General features: G+C 40.3%; 1 protein-coding gene across 3 annotated transcripts in view; it reads right to left on the bottom strand.

Moving 5' to 3' along the window:
• The window catches only part of ZNF827 (zinc finger protein 827), a 100,772-nt gene that overhangs the window by 19,211 nt on the left and 63,726 nt on the right, over positions 1–17,835 (bottom strand). For all 3 annotated transcript variants that reach the window (XR_009486154.1, XR_009486155.1, XM_059843972.1), the window contains 2 exons: positions 17,625–17,682; positions 13,039–13,142 (listed from right to left, as the gene is read on the bottom strand). Coding sequence is in view for 1 of the 3 variants with exons in the window: in XM_059843972.1 (XP_059699955.1) it covers positions 13,039–13,142; positions 17,625–17,682 (162 nt within the window). In the remaining 2 variants the exon portion in view is untranslated. The remainder of the gene's footprint in view (positions 1–13,038; positions 13,143–17,624; positions 17,683–17,835) is intronic.

Here is a 17,835-nt window from a genome sequence, read left to right as displayed (position 1 = left end):
TGGAATCCTTCCAGGTACTGTAGTTCCTAAGGAAGGTATCTCTCAATTTATCTAAGGTATCAGAGATCCTGATTGGCCCTGCAGTCTTAATTTGTCACCCCCTGCATCGCTGCATCCTGTCTGCTCTTGGTTCAGGGTGTATCTTTTACTGTGAGCAGACTCATCCACTATTAACTGAGATAAGCAGTTGCTTTCTAGACATAACATTTTCCTATATTTCTCACAAAAATACAAAGAAGACAGAAAACTCTAGTTCCACATGTGAGGAAGTCTTGTCATTTTTGTTTCATAAGCCCCAAAAATCAACACATAATCAACCAGAATGACAGAACAAATGCACAGAGGAAGCAGAAAAGTCTACTTTCCAATACAAAAACTTTGCCAATTAATGCTCTTATTTTTTTCCCCTCAAAAGCTTTGAAAATGTGTAATGCTACTATGGAGCTTGATAAAAAGCAGTAATGTTATGATAATTTTAAATCCTCGATACAGAAGAATGTAGAACCCAAGTGATTTTATCTATCAGTAGCACAGTACTTAAGCTGCTCTTGCTGAAAACAGCAACCATCAAAGTTGGAAATACTTCAGTGAAGTGCTTGCACAGGCCACCAAAAGAAACATTAATATTGTGCACAGAAGTAGTCCAAGTGCACAGCAGACAGCAGCACTTGAAAAGGTTGCTGAGAAACCATAAAGATGCCAGGGTTTGGGAAAAGAATAAAAACAGGTAAAATATGAACTTTAAAGTTGACTCCATAGAGAAACATGGAAAAAAAAGTGAAGCCCCTTCACTGCTAAGACTGAGCCCATTGCTCAAAAATGGACAATCAGAAGCAGAGGAGAAAATCATGGCAAAGAAAAGACTGGGATGAAAACATCTGACTTTAAAACACAAAGCCACTCCCACATTCTACCTTTGCATCAAATCTCACTCCTATTTTCACTTTTACTTCTGAGCAAACCATGAGATAACTTGTCATAACCTTCATCTGCATTACAAAGCTCTGGGATTTGCTTTTATTCTCTGCATTAAACTCAAAACTTAAGAAACAACCAAGAAGAGAGAAAAAAATCCAGTAAATTCTGTGCAAGGCGGCTGAAGTTGCAGATTTTTGAGGAATCTTAAAGCTACAATAATGTTGCAGTCATTACTTGAACACTACTTTTACAACATGTACATCATGGCATCAATTTGAGGATAATGCTGGGCAACAATCTCTATTTCCCCCAGCTTGTATTCCCACTGCCTTGCTATAGCATGAAGCACAAACAGGACTGGCTTGTGGTAACTGCATCCCTCACACAAGAAGAAAGAATAGAACAATGTAAAATTCACAACAGATGCAAAGTCAGGCCCTCCCCAAGCTTTGAATTTGCTGGCTGAGAAGTAGCAGTCCTGGAAGAATCCCTTTATCTCCCTGCATGGCTCCAAGGGCTCCTCCATCGTTCACAGTTAGCACAGGGAACATCAGCTGGGTTTTGTGGCCGCAGATGAAGTAATGCAATATGGCCCAGAGGAAAAATGAAAAATGGCATTTTTGTTTTTCACTGAGGGTGCTGAGACATTCCAAGAAAGGCAAAGGAAGCACCAACAAATCTGCTCCCCAAAAAGTGTTTTTCAAAGCTTTACCTGATCATTGTTGGCCAAGAACAACTGAGCCTTCAAGTAGCAAAAGGCTCTATCACCATTACTATTTTTTTTCTTATTTAGAAATAACAGCTAAGTTTAAATCCTGCATCTATTGTCAGATAAAAACCTGGTAATGTGCTCTCTTATCTTTGCATAATATATTTAATTTCATATCCTTCTGAAAATATATTAATGAAAACAGTTAGATGTACATAATAAACTTACATAAGTTTCCTCTAACTCACTCCCAAGCAGGTGGCCCTCACATCTATGCCCAGCATTTACACTGCTTGCAACACTTCTTTTGGAAGCTCCAACACAGAGTTCCTATGGACTTATGAAAGTATAATTTGCTCCTATTGCTATTTTTAAACCAAAATTAAGTCATTTCCATAATGTCAACAGGTTTCTACCTTTTTAATTTTTTCCTTACAATTCTGCTTAAGACACACTTCCAAGAAACACTTTTAAAAATCACTCAATCATTTGTGCACATTAGGACCATTAAGGGGCATACAAATTTTCCTTTTTTGCTTTTGTTTTTGTCAATGTGACAATTTTTGCTTGTGAGTCCACAGGACATATGGGTGTTTCTTTTCTATAGAGAAGATAATAGACACACCTAGGGCACTTTGCAGAGGCTAACACTAGTAGTTCCCCATCCAGTATTCAGATACAAATAAAGACAAATTGGCCTTTAGATTATATTTTTCTTTTTAGCTTTCTGCCTCTTTTGGGGTGAAGCAAAATCTTCTGTACTTGGAAGAAGCTGATAAGCAGAAACCTCAGTGGGGGATAAAAATAAAATAAAGCACCAAACGCAGGTTGAGTTCCTGAGCTGAGTGAATTAACACAAAATAATCAACACTGGATGAACAAGTAACCACAAACATTTGGCCAGAGTCACCTCTCCCAAGGTGCTTGTGATTGCTGCTGTGAAAGAAAACGTTTGTGCTGCTTTTATTGCAGATTCCCCAAGTGATAAACACTGAATCATTTTGCCGTCATGCTGCCATTTCCTTGAGGCCTTTAACTCACTCTTTTAAAGATACTAACATCTCTCCTTGCTCTCTCTCCTATCACCAGCCCATGCATCTACCTGTAAACCATCCTCTCCTGCATAATTCTCCCATCTGCCTTCTGCTTTTGCAGGGCACCAGTGAGCACAACTGCCCCAAACTCAACACACAGTAAAAAATTAGGGTAAATTTGTACTCAGATTGAAATCATCCTGTAGAAGAAAAAAACCCCAAACCTGTCTTCAGCTTTGCTTAGATTACTTTTAAACAATACTCTTAATGTCTATCTATCCATCTGTCCTAACAGCTGATGAATTTTGCATTTAATCTACTCTTAGGCAAACAAAGGTTATAGAGGACAAACTTGTACAAGATAAGATAGGTGAGGACTGAAGAGTCTCAAGGTAACTCTAAAAAGAAATGTCAGGAATGATGTGTTCCAATTCCTTTTGCACAGCTAAAAAGTAATTTTAAAATCTGTCTATTTCAAGTTGAGCTTGTATTTGAAAAAGTTTCATCTTTGGGAAACAATTTGACTCAGTGCTGATGCTCACATTTACAAAAGATTCTGATATTAGGAAAGACAAAAGAGGATATGAAACCAGAGATAGGTTTGAATGAGATGCAAATTCTAAACCACAGCATGCTGAGTATCAGTAAGCCAAATGCCTCATCTATCAAATCTTTTTCAGGCAGTTGTTCAATCACCACTGCAGCTTTGTTACTGAACTTATATCTCAGAATTAGAGCAGGAAGGGACTCCCAGAGGCCAGCTTGTCTCTCCCACACCCAGAGGCACATCAGTCACTCACCAAACTTACCCATCAGTCCCAACAGATTCTTTTCTTACTAATTTTTTTAAAAAACCCTCCTGTGACAGAGGCTCCAAAGGCTCCTCTGACAGTTGTGCCAGTGCAAAAGCACCCCTGTGTTCTACTGCTAGAAAGTTTCACTTGGTGTTTAGTTGCAATCTCCTCTGCTGTCATTTAAGCTGGTTATTCCTTATTCTGCTCACATGAACGCAGGCAAGGTTTATTATTTTCCTCTCAAAGCTGTCATTTTACATATCTGAATGCCATTATCATATCTCCCCTCTTTTCTTCCCCAGACTAAAGAAATTGATGAAATTCTTCAACCTTCATGCACAGCTCATGTGTTCTAAACCTCTGACCACTGCTGTCTCCTCCACATTGTTCTTGGATTACAGAGCCAAAAATTGAACTCTGGGCTCCAGCTGCTGAGCAGAATTACCACATGTGCCTTACAGACAACATTCCCAACACTTCAGCCAGATGTTTGTCCTTTCTGCAATGCCACCTCTTAACACAGTCTCTGACCAACACTAATCCAGATCCCTGCCTCAAGCTGCACTGCCTGGCATTCATCCCTCCCCTTCCTTCATGGCACTCACCATTCCTTCAGGCACAGAACTCTGATCTCACTGCATTGGCTGCTATTTTTCATAGTTTCCTCAGTTCCTCAAGGTAAGTCTGAACTCTAGCTCTGTCCTCTGAAGTGCTTATAGCACCTCCTTGCAAGGTGTTCTGCATACATTTAATAAACATCTTTTCTCCCCATCATCCACCGCGTTAATGAAATGAGTGAATGCCAGAGCAAGAACAGCCTCCTGCAGACCCCACCTGGTCCCTGGGCTGTGACAGCTACACCTCAGACTTAATTAGAGCTGCACCTACCCTGGCTTTCCCTGCTCACCATGGGCATATTGTGGGAGGACACATCAGAAGCTTCACTCAAGCCCAGAGGTCATTAACTATTGTTAGGCTTTTTTCCATATGCATCTCAAAGTTGGTTCCAGTTGCCCTTCCTGAAGCCAACAGGCTTAATTTTGCTGTTTTCCCTTCTTCCTTTCCCGAAACCAATTCTACAACTTTGTGTTCTTCTCTCCCAAGCTGTCTTCTATCACCTGCATCAGAAGACAGCTCCCAAGAACTTGCTGAGTAGCCCTGTGCTGTCCCAAATTCACTTCCCAGAATAATACATGGTAGACAAAGTCCCACATTTCACACTAAATACTTCCAATGATTGTAGCTGCTCAAAAAACCCTTCTCAGATTTGACCTCCATTTGTGTTACCTGGTTAAGAATATTTATGGCAGGAATGCTTTTACTTTTTCAAAAATCACTTGCTATTGAGTAACTATTACTCAGCAAACTTATTATGGTAAGTTAAATAATAAGAGTTGCCAAAATAATAAGAGATGTCAGTGAGTATTTTTGCCTTTATGAGAACACTGCACGATATTGGAAAATAAAATTTACCCTGTATAAGGGCAGCCCATAGCAAAACAAGAAACACAAGTTTTCAGATAGATGTCAAGTGCCTTTCAAGACAGCCATTAGACATGAACTCTTCTTGTTTTAATTAACACCTTCCATCTAGAAGGTCCTGTAAACAACTGGCAAAAAAATCAGTGCAGTGAGTTCACAGGGAAAAGAAGTGGAATCTATGTGGCCACATCAATTTGTGCAAAGTCCTGCTGTTTAGCCTGAGAGGCTGGCCAATTCACCAGGAGTTGGTGAATTGCTGGGCTGCTCAGAAGGATATGATCACATTCCCTGCCCAGTAAATACTGATGGTTAAGAAAAACTAAGACATGTACAACGATGCACATGCTGCACATTTCACTTGTCCTGCTTTAGCCAGAAAACACACCATACACATGCTTAAGCATGTTTTTTTTCAAATTTGCTGATTTGAAATTGTTTGTTCTGCATAATAAATGATATTTTCAGCTCTGAAAGGGACTCTGCTACTAATGAAAACCGTGTGGCTGCTCAGGAGACAGCCTCTATTGCTGCACCACTGATCTGCACCACACGTGCAGGAGATGCAAACCTGCTTGGGAGCAGATCCAGAACACACTGCAATCAGTTGAAGCCGCCTTGGCTACGATCCCATGGAAGGAACCAGAAATGTGGAAGCCTCTGCTGAATGGTTGAGGTGCAAAGTGGTTGTCAAGGCAGCTGAGAGCACAGGGAGAAGGCTGCAGGCAGGCAGGGGGATCTAAGGCAGGATGTGATAGATGGAAAACGTGCCAGAGCCGCTATCAGGCACTTTAGCACTGAATGATGGTGAACAAATTCTGCAATATCTGTCTGACTTTGGAGAACTATGCCAAGTACAGCCCACTTCTCTAGCAGTCCAACTATCTCACCTTCCTAGAATGACTTTCCACAAGTTGCCAGCTATCTGTCTCCTGCTATCAGACTGCAGAGCCACGCCAGTGGCTGACAGTCCCTGGCCTTCCAGAGAGCTCACACCAGGCACTTGTACCCACAAGACACTCTTTTTGTAGGAAGGGTTAGCATGTTGGGGATAAGGAACTCCAACCAGTTACTAAAATCTATCTGCCACTCTGTCACAAAAAAGCCCCTTTCCTACCATCTAGGAAGCTGTTACACAGGTTGGATTTGTTAGAGGGACATCTCTCCTGGACCCTTTTTTATGCACCTGAGTGGATTTTTACACAGCCATACACATGCACAGCCCCGTGTACACACACACACACACACACACACACACACACACACACACACACACACAGAGAGAGGAGAGTATTTGGTTGAATCTTACTCCCAGACAAGCACCAGAAGAAAAAAAAAAATTAAAAGGGTGCTTTTGAGGGCTGAGAGAGGCAGACTTTGCATGGCTTAGGGAGTACCTACAATTGTACCCTGCAGGCAGCAATGACTGTGTGGCATTTGCTTCCAGCACCACTTTCCCCAAGCACTTTTCAAAGAAATTCTAAGACCGAAATGAACAGCAGGACCAAGTGCCTGATAGAACATGCCTTGGTAGTGAATTAAGTGCCACTCTCACTTTTCTACCCTGACAGGAAGCCAGCAGGGGTCAGGGACTCCCATCATCAGGAAACTGAAGGAGGTATCCAATGTCTTGGATGAGCAGAGCTCATAACTCAGACCAAAACTGAAAGCAGATAAAATGATCATGAGCACTAATAATGGGATCAAGCAAGGTGGGGAAAAAGCACTGTGGAAGTCAATTCACATGCATGTGCACTCCCCCCCTGCAATTACGCTGGCCATAAAAATTGCTGTTCCGTCACAGGGACAGAAACAGCTGCCAGGGTCTTGAAATATTCTTTCAGGCTTTCAAAAAAGTCTGAAGTCCAGCAAACATGATTAAGGGAATGGAGCAGCTGTCATACAAGGAGAACCTGGGAGAACTAGGACTGCTCAGTGTGGAAAAAAGGTGTCTTGGTGGGATCTTTCCAACCCGGATAAATACCTGATGGGGTGAAATAACATGAAGCCAGGCTCTTCTTAGTGATGCCAGTGGAGAGGAGGCAAAGGCACAAATGGAAACACAGGAAAATCCGTTTAAACATAAGAAAACAATTTTTCTTATGGTGAGCAAGGTCAAACATTGGCACAGCTGGCTCAGAAATTGTCCAGAGTCTCCATTCCTGGAGATATTTAGAACCTGATTGGACAAAGCCTTGCGAGCAAGATGACTCTGCTCTGAGAAAGGGACTGGAACTAGACTTCATACCTCAGTCATTCTGTGATTCTCTCAAAAATAATAATCCATGGGTTCTGCTGTCCTGAATAAATTCAAAATCGATTGCTTGTAATCATGCTCTTAAGCCCTGGCTTTCATTTACAAATTCTAACATTTGAACATTTTAAGAAAGCCTTCCTACAGCAAATAGGATTACCCACAATGTGGAGTTAGAGGCTTTTTAGCAGATGTAAGCAAACAACAGTAAGAAGGTGTGAATCATTCTAATTAACTCCATGGGTACGTAGCAGGGATGCTACACAAGAGCAATTTAAATGCCAGCATTTCACTGCCGGTCACTTCAGTGGAAATTCATAGGGTTTGTGTGTTTCGTAGTCCCCTAAGGCCATTTTCCAGGGTGACAGAAGCAGCAGTGATCCCACACACAGAAATCAAACCCTCAAGGTGTCCCTTTGTTTGTCAGTGTGCTTACAGTTATCTCATGGTGATGACCCAAAATTCAGAGCTGGTTGCTGTAGAAGGCTGCAGAAGTTTAGTTTCCTGCAGAGCACAGGAAATCAGAACAGAGCACAAATACTACCAGAAAAGAGTGGATATGGGCACCTCTGTTGGCTGGACCAAAAGAGCTCTTGCTATCTACTTTCTAGATGCTTGGAGTCACAGAAAAATACAACATCAAGAGCTACATTGGCCTTAAAGCATCTTTGAAAAGGAATTAGGCAGGAAGATACATACAAACTCATACTAAAGAATGTGGTATCTGCACAACACCACCACCATGACTATTTATCATATTCAAGCTAAAATTCTAAACCCTCAGGAGTTCTTTCCCAGCTACAGTAACAGAAGAAAATAAACAAGATGAAGTGTGGTCATGGGCATGCCAATCTCAGCCAAAAGCTGAAATTTCACATGGTTGAAGGATACAGCCTCCCTTCATCCTGCTCACATCCCACCATTCCCACAAACAACCAGTGAGGAAAAGGAGATTAGTTCACTACTTGCCCTGCTGTGGCCACACTGGTGTTTGTAAGTCCTGCTGTGAACAGAGTGTGCAGAGATGAGGCCCTGGGAGCAGGCAGGTTTTCACCTTTTGGTGTTATTGAACTTACAGTGGAATTACTGCTCTAGAGAAAAGGCCAGTGTGGGTATGAACAGGAGCAGGAGAAACCTGCACATTTGTAGAACAGTCCTGCAGTTCCAAACATACTGGAATCTTTGTTCCACAGATTACCTTAAATCCATAAACATAAAAATGGGCTGATCCCACTAATGACATTATCAATAAAACAACTGACACTGCCAAAATGCAAAATTTTTGCACTATGTTTCCAAATTTCTACTGAACTAAGCACCATGCTACTGATTCTGGACAATCCTGAAGAGGAAGCACATCCTGTCTGTCATCCTACAGGTCAGAGCAGAGTGTGGACACACATGGCAGAGGAGGGTCTGATGCATTTCAAAAAGGGACTAGAGCTTTACTGGCTTTATCTCATTGAAACAGACCAACACCCAGTAAATTAAGCTGTGGTAAAATTTAAAAAGAGAGGACTTTTCCTGGACTACAACTCCCTAAGACCTACATCCTCCAGTTCCAAAAGTTTATTTTAGCCATGTGAAATTCATTTACCACCATCAAAATTGCAGTGTTGCAAGTAGTACTAAATTCTCACCAAAAAATGGATTAAAAAAAAAAAATTAATCCACTACAGATGGGATTATTTCAATATTTGGTACTGCCAATGGAAAAGAAGGAGAATACCAGGTCCTTGATAAACAGGAGAGGAAATAATTAAATATTATTACACTATAGATATACATGGAGAAAAAAATCCCAAAAAGCCATGGCTGAGGTTTTCACCAATATTAATGAAACATCCAGAAAAGGAATAATGAATATCACTCATCTGGCTTCCAAGAAGGCAGGTTTGATTTACAGAATGAGTCAATGAGATGGTGGAAAACTATTAAAGTACATTAAAGACTGACTAAGGGTCAGGAAAAGCAGCATAAGATCAAGTTTTTAATTTATCCAGTGATCTGAACTGAACTATATAGTCTGACATAAAACTATTCTGTCAAAAGAAGAATCTTATAAAACAGAAGATGAAAACGTCCTTTTTTAAAGTGACTGTTTGACATAGAAATTTTAATTTCTTATCCCTACCTTTTGCTAGATTAAAAGAGGCCACATTCTTATAGGGAGCAGCTGAAATTATTGAATTGGTTTGGAGATGACTTTGTAATAGATATTACTTTGATACATGGTAACTTTTGAGCAATTTGTGTTTGGTTGATGTAGATATCAAAACTATTTCATTTCAATTTTTGAGTAAAAATGAAGTTATTTGGACAATAAAACTAATACAGAAAAGTGCAATATAATAATATCGTTATTAACATAGCAAATACCTTAAAAAGTGAGAGAATCAATTCCCCAAATCTAACCAGTAAATTTGAACTATATACCCTAGAAAACTCTGTCTTCCCTTCTCAGTATTAGGAATTCACCACAGATTATCAGGGAGATACCATGACTTCTGTGGGTCTGATGAGTCCCTTTCTGACAGCTGGTGGAGATTTCATTGTTAGTTCCTTGGATACCTGAATTAAAATAACTCTCCTGCCTGTGATACTGCTGCTGATTTATTTAGGATTTTTTTCGCCTCCACTAAATGCCCTGATCAGTGCATTGCATTCACACATCTTTTAATATTCTTCCCTAATTATTTCATACTCCTTGGGGGATCTTATCTACTCAATGCCCTACAAAGAGTGCTCTGCCACTTAAAGACCCGAATTTGCAATTTTCTTATAAACTGGCTATAAAGTGAAGTGGTTTGTGCTGAGGGGGCCACTAAGCTTAAGTCTCAAGGACTGAACTTTGGACCCATTGTACTTAAAAATCCTCTTTAATAGCTTCAACACACACACTTACATGAAACCCCCAAACAAACCAGAACAGCATTAATGGAAGCAATATCAATATGCAGAAATTTCAGAGCACTAAAGAAATCATCTTGAGAGCTAGAATAACAAGTGAAACAATTCAAATTACAAGGTCATATGCCTAAGAGTGTAGGAACAAGAATTTCTGTTGCATGCTGGAATCATCAGCTGAAATTATAAAGGAAAAGAAAAATATGTTACTATTTGACCAGCAAGAGAGACACCAGCATGTTCTAGTTACAAAGCTGTGATTAATCAGGAGAGGCATTTCCAATATGCACTCAGAAGATTGCAGGCTGCTGAAAAAGTCAGGGATAAAACCTCCTATGAAAGAGCCCATATAGCACTGACTACTCATATTTGCAGAAATTAATGCCCCTAACCAGAGGCATAAAAAGGCTAGGAAATGGAAACCCTGTCGTTTCAAAAACCCAAAAGACTGGCTGGCTCACTTTCCCAAAATGAAGGCAGGATTAGAGGAATGTAAGGAATGGCACATCAGATGGTGAACATCTCAAGGAAGAAGAATTATCAAAGCTGAAGGACAGCACTGGTGAGATAACAAAAGTAGAACTTGCTGTGAATAAATTCAGGCTGGAAAGAGAGTGGTCCTGGTTCTTCAAAGGGGTGAGCTTCTGAAACAGCATCCTCATAAAAATAATAAGGATGATGGGGTTTAAGATGGAGCTTGGTAATGAATAAGACTGCATAATTTTACCTAGTACGGAAAAGAATCGAATTTGACACATGAAAGATCTTACTGTCCTATGTTCCTGTCACTTTTCCCAATTCCTCTGCAGCTAGGGTGCCAAAAAGTCTGCAGACAGAAAGTTGGCAGGAGTCTGGGGACACAGCGCCCATTTTGGTGCTCACTTGAGAAGCGGCAACCGCGTACGTGGGGATCCACCAGGGCCACTGGACTGGAAATTTCCTATCATTTTCTTCTGCTGCTCTTTTCTACTTCTTACTGTCCTGTTTCAGGGATGGAGTAACACAAAACAAATCTCAAGCAAAAGCATTTTTATGTGGGAGACCACATACACGCTTCCACAGCATTTTCTGTAACGCTTTCTGTAGGCCTCACACAATGGCTTGTTTCTGCTCCTTCATGGGATAAAATGTTTTCAGAGCTATCCATAGCAGTACATAGGCTATTTCTTCTTGCAAGGCTGACACTAACAGGAAATTTACCTGTGGGTATTCTACTGCTCTTTTACATGAATATAATATTTGTAATTGATTACTAATTTAAATCACATTGGTGTCACTGTGAAGTTGTACTTCAGGCCCAAGAATTTGTTGCGAAGCTGATAAAAATCAATATATTTGGAATGATAAGAGTTGTTCCAAAAATAAAAATGGAGCAGAAACTGGCATTTTAAAATTTTCAGTATACTTGCTACTATTATATATCCCTCTTATAACCACAGACCTATCAAGGTTCCACAAAACAGATTATGGAGCAGCACAAACATATGAAAACCCAGTTCCTCAGAAGCCTTTCTACCACTCTAGGATGATCTAACCAACAAGATTCTTTACATCATTTAAGCAGAAGATCAAACATGTCACCAAAACACACCGTACTTCTAGTGGCCTCGCTGAAAGTGAAGTCTTAGAGAGAATTCAAATTCTTCTGCATTTATCTCGGTATGATGTCAGACTCTTGCTGCTAGAGGCCGTGTCCTCTGAGGTATTGAGCCCTGCCTGAGGAGTCTGTAAATTCTCATCTTTCATCTGGGCATATGAATATTCCATGTTATGCCAAGGTCAAAAGCCAGGATTGAAAGTGCTAACCTGGTTTACATTTTAATACTGAAAAGCTCCACACCTGATCTGGTTCTCCTCACCCGGAGGTACGGAATCCACTGCTTCCTTGCAGAAGTGTGTCTGTGCACAGCCTGGAGACCCTTGTCCTTATCCTACAATTTTTTTTCTTCTTGCTATGCATATTTACCCTTAGACAGCATCTAGCTCTTACCCTCATCTACCACTTTGCAAGCTGTCAAATGACTATTCAAGCATTAAAAAAAATGAAGGGTCTGTTAAGTTGTAAATTAAATGACAGTCTATAGCTGAAAATTAGCAGTAACGTGCCCAAAAGTTTATTGATTGCTAAGAAAAGGTGAATAACCCCCCCTACAGCTGACTGTGTAATTACTGACCTTTAGAACCCCAGAGCTATTAATTTAAGAGCAGATAACAGTGAACTAGCAAACGAGTTATTTTTCAGCAGGATAGTGAAGGCACATATCAAGTTTTTGCATGCGTTCAGTGCGACCTTGAATAGTATTATTACATGCCTGTATTTTCCATTTTAATGCAGAATATAACCCAAGCTATATCTGGACATAAAATGCCTGTCAACTAGTTCAGAAAATCAGTGGAAAGGCACCCACAGACACTGTGGCCTTTCAGTACATTTGAAGAACTCCACATCCTTCCAGAAAGGTTCTAAATTACTGCTAAAGGCAGGAAAATTGTATTGCCAAGCTCAGCCACCCCGGTACATGTCCTGCAAAGGTTTCATCTGTACTCTGGAGATGGAAATGGCCAGGAACAGGAGAATAGCAGACAGTAATTCAGCATCAGTACAGCAGCAGATACACACACACACACACACACACACACACACACACACACACACACACAAAAACCCCTCACCTCTCTTGATATTGCTAAATTTAATCTGCAATAGACTATTGCACAATTCATAGAAACAGCAGCCTAAAGACTATTAACACAAATGGCCCAGCGATATTTAACTTTTCTCTTTTTCTTCTAAATAATCAGCACTTATTATAATGGAGAAATAGCTACCTTTTGACAAAGCAAAGCATATTTTAAGAGCATTGGTCAGGTGGTGGAGTTTACAGTAAGAAAATTTTAAAAATATCTGTTAACTGGAAGTAATGAAAGAAAAAGGTATCTGACCTGGTGCAGACGTCCTTCCATGAAGAGCAGTTTCGTTGGGCAGGAGATCTTTTGAGTTGGAAGTGAATGGTGATTGTCTAAACGTGTCTTCAGAAAAGAAAGGGCTATAGGAAAAAAACAAGATGCCTTTTTTTAAAGAAAACAGCAGTTAACAGAAGAAGAAGTAAACATGAATTTTGACCTCAACATCTTAATAGTGTAAGAAATACCATCTTGTTAAAGAAATGGTTTCACTTACAGAATTCATGCTGAAAAATAGGCAGACCATGAGGCAACGTGCTTTGGTAAAACTGCATTTCAGAGTGAAAAGTGAATACCTCACCAAAGGCTTTTAGCTGCATTTCAACATCTCACATTTGCTATATCACAATACAACATGGATCATTAAAATTAACACTTCAAAAATTTGCATTCAAATCCATTGTCATACCTGAAGAGGGCAATCAGGAAAGGTAAAAAATATAATTATTTAATAATCTGAAGCATACAGTAGTCATCTTTAAAACAGAACTTTTCAAATATTATGGTATAGTTATGTTCTGAATATATGAATAGTTATATTCTGACATGGCCTTCCATGAATGAAACTGCCCCCATGAATTTGATTTTTAAAGCAGGAAACAATTCATAAATTGAACAGGTGTATCCCAAAGAGCACAAAGCACAAAAATTACCAGCTCCATGATTCCAGAAAGAATATTTTGCTTTAGTTTTAATTACCAGGGAAAGTTAAAAAGTTAATTTCAATAGTGAAATGGCATCTCTGCCAAAGTATTTGTTTTCTGCTCAATTAAAGATCATAACAGAAATAAGAATTCCTTGTCTGCAGTACAGATAGACATCAGCAAGAGGTACATAAAAACATTCAAAATTGAAAACTACAGTCTTTCTTGGAAAAATGCTTTCTAAGGGAACGTATTCCACCTGCACGCAAACTATCAATTTCTTCCAAGCAAAGTGAGAATTACTTTAAATCTGATCTTTACCAGACTGAAAATCCTTAACAGGCTGGTGTACAGTGGGTGTTTTAAAGGTGCAGAACAGGAGGCCAGACCATTTCTGCAGCCTTTTCTTACTCAGGAATAAAATCCAAGAATCTTTTCAGGATAAAGGACCTACTATGAGACCTTACAAGCTGTTGCAGAGGGGGTAGTCCAGACTCAAAGTACGTGCCAGCTGCACCAAGCTGACCTCACCAGTCCAGATACCCAAAGTTTCTGTCCAAAAGGCATCACTTGTCTATGCTTTCCCTCATGCAGTTTTTCTGCAGAGTGAACAAGGTGTCTCCACCAAGTCACTTGCATTCTTAGTCAGATCTCTTCTGCCTCAGGGAAACTTGCTGGTAATTAATTGACTTGATTGTGAAACAATTTTGGCAACCAAGTTGTTTTACTTTCCTATTAAGTTTTTTGGACACTATTCATTTTGCGCTGTTCCATATTTGACAGTTAATGGGGTATTTTGGTCTTCTACAAAAGTCTGGACACATCCATAAGCAGTCAGCATTAGGCTGTGCTGAAGGGGAAGGTGTGAAATTGCCCCAAACCTGAACAGTTTGGTGAATGCCAATAGCTGAACAATGCAGGATACTCCAGAAAACAAGTGACCAGGATAAACCAAAACAGCTCCAACACACATGTGCAAAACTTAACTTCTTCCAAGACTCACACTCCCACTCAGGGGTGACATAATACAAAACAGACTGATACTTTATAAAAATACGCCATGATTTATTACAACATTCCTCTCACTGGTTTAATAATGATCTGAAAGAAAAACAGCAATAAAAAATGTTTTATTACTATTGTAACTCTTCAAAATCCTGTAATCTGCTCGGGTTTCCATGTTGCCTTCCCGCTTGTGTCTTAGATTCAGTCACTGGGACACTGCTCACTGCTGCTTCTAAGCAAAACAGATGGTGCAGGGTTTATCTATTTCAGGTTAGGCCATAGATCATGAGCAGGTGCTGTTGAAGGCCACATCATGTCATATCCCAAGGATTTCCCTCTCCTCCACTGGCCTCTGGTGAATTACAGAACCATTCTTGGATGCCTCTTCTCTGCCTTCCTCGAGAATGGCAGCAGTCTCTTCAGAGGAGGCCCTATTATTATTCCTATTTCAGCAGATCTGTCCTCCGATTCAAAGCGCAAAGTGTGGAGGGAGGAGCTCCTGCTTCTTAGCAAGAAATTACACAGTCCTCAATCACTGTGCAAAGTCCTTTCTGATGAAGGTTAAGCTTTAGGATATTTTTTATTTTTCCTCTGGCTGCACTTTTCCAGTTTCATGGCTACACAGTTCTCTAGATGAAAGAAACTTATCTTGGCATCTTATGCTGGCGTACTCGCTTCTCCACTTTCTGTCTTCTCATCACAGATGGCAGGCTCTACCATCTCACTCAGCCACTGAACTGTGAGGATCCTTCCCAGTTCTGGCTGCTTAAGCAAAGTCATATGGAAGTATATGCTGGCAAAGTCCAGGAATACTCACATGAGGAACAGCAACAGATAGGGGACAGTTAGAAATGCTAATAAGGAATAAGACAGCAAAAAGTGCTTGAGTACCCATCTTGCTGGGGTTTGCTGATTTAAGCCTCAGCAGTGACACAGCTAAATCTTTGTGCTTCCCAGCTACTCACAGGTGGACAACACTGACCTCACCTTGGCTCCCTGCAGCTGTCAGCACATTGCACACAACGATTGTGATTCAAATGCCTTTCTGTCATTACTCCAGATGTGGGTTGGTGAGCCAAACTGCAAAGCCACATGTTTTCTTAATGCAGTCCAAGTGCCTCTATCCTCCACTGGCCGCTCCATCACATTCTATTTTTGAGAAGGCGTCATACCCTCACCAGTAAAGACTTCCAGCTGTTTATTTGGTTTGGGGTGGGGTTTTTTTTTTTTTTTTTGGCAAGGTCTTTCAAGTCAATCTGTTTGAACTCACAGGATTTAGTAGACTGACTCACTTCCCCTCTTTAAGAAGCTCTCCTCATTCATGTCTTCTTCTGCTGATAAATAGGCAAGATAAGAAAAGTACCCAGAGAAACTGAACCAGGCACTCAGCATTTCATGCCCTGATGGGTAGCAGCCACTATAAGGACGTCTCAGTAAAGCTCAACACGAGTTTGACAACAGCCAACTGTGCCATCCTCTTAAAAGTTGGCAGCCAAAAGAAGGGCAAGTTATCTTTGAACTGTCCTCAACCTTTCCAATTGGGATTATCTTTGATAGATCCAAAAGTAGCTCTGGATTCTCACACCAGTGCTGCTGGTAACATCATGAGACACTGAAATCTATTTTCAACTATTTGTCAGCCCGTCCCTGCAGCGCACCCTGGATGGTTAATGAGTAGTTGGATAATATGTGCACTGCTCTCTGTTGGTGTCTCAGCCTTCTGCTTTTTAAGCAGCACAGAAAGGCTGTGCAGGCTGCATATCCGATAAATTTCCACACTAGCAAATATGGGAAGCATTCACTGTAACCAGAAGCCAAAAGCTCAATTGAATTATCTTTCAACTTGTAACATCAAAAAGTCCCTAATGTACATTTACTGAGCTGGTCAGTTTATTAAAAAAAAGTTATTTATTGCAGCTACCATGAATGAATTGGATAGGCCTAGAAATTTAAGTACAATGTATTTCAGAGACCTCTTCTTTGCAACTGAAATGCTTTTCTGTCTGGGCAAAGTTGTTTTAAGTTAGCACTGAGAACTTCTGTAAAGGGGCTGCAGAGGCAAGAAGCTCTTACTCTATCTTTGAATGAACTCTCATCACTTCAGTGTGCTCAGTCTCCAATCCATCCACAACAATTAGGGAACTTTCAGGTGAGAAATACATCCTTGTCAATTCCTGCCTGCTCCTCCTACCCTGCCAAGGGCTCCTAAGCCTTTACCAATTGCAGATACCACTTACTGCACAAAAGCTTTAAATCTTCCCATAGGGACACTTCACCTTGCTGCTCATGGACACATACACACCTTGTGGGCTTCTTCGCAGCCACAGTGCTGTACAGTGCACATTTCTTTAAGAGCACAGGCCACAACAGGATCATGTTTTTAACTCCTGCTTAATTTAAATTATTGTAATAATGTAATTGTAATCTTTAACACATCTTGTTAGCACTGTCTTACAGTCTAACTTTTAAAAATTAATCTCTAGAATGTATTGAGATGACATAAATACTAAATTGAATTTTTTCTAAAGAAATCCAGCTAGACAATAAAACAATCAAAATCCCCTCTTCTTACATTGGTCCATGCCTTAAAATCCAGTCATCAGCCTGGTCTTCCCTCAAGCACTGCATATACCCTGCAGTTTCTTGTAAGTTTCAGTTTTTGTTGAAAATAATAGAATAAATAATTCTTAAAATGATGTGTGACTACTTGATCAGAGGAGAACAGACAAAAGCCCCTGGGCCTTTTTGACTTATGAACCCTAAGCAATCATATCTATAGTTGTGGCTTTTCAGATATGGGCTCCATTACTCATGGAAGTATCTTACATTTGTACTATCAGGAGACAGGTTTGAGTTCACAAGGCAAAAGAAGGCAATGCTATTTACAGTGCAGCTGTAACCATGGGCTGTACTCACCTGGCTGTAGTTCTGATGGTGTTATCTTTATTGTGGTTGTGCTCTTTGCTCACCTTTTCTGCAGAGGAACACACATGAATTTTGTGATTAGCATATGCCATATGTTCTCTATCAAATTTTATTCAGCAGAACCATTTTAATGCTTTCAGGTAACAGCATAACCCAGGGTAATTTAGGCTAAATGGTTCCAGCATTATTAGAGAATGGGCAT

Source organism: Haemorhous mexicanus, chromosome 4, assembly GCF_027477595.1.
Source record: "Haemorhous mexicanus isolate bHaeMex1 chromosome 4, bHaeMex1.pri, whole genome shotgun sequence".
NCBI classification, from domain to species: Eukaryota; Metazoa; Chordata; class Aves; order Passeriformes; family Fringillidae; genus Haemorhous; species Haemorhous mexicanus.
The sequence above is the reverse complement of the archived record's forward strand: the minus strand, read 5'-3'. Positions and strand labels throughout refer to the sequence as shown.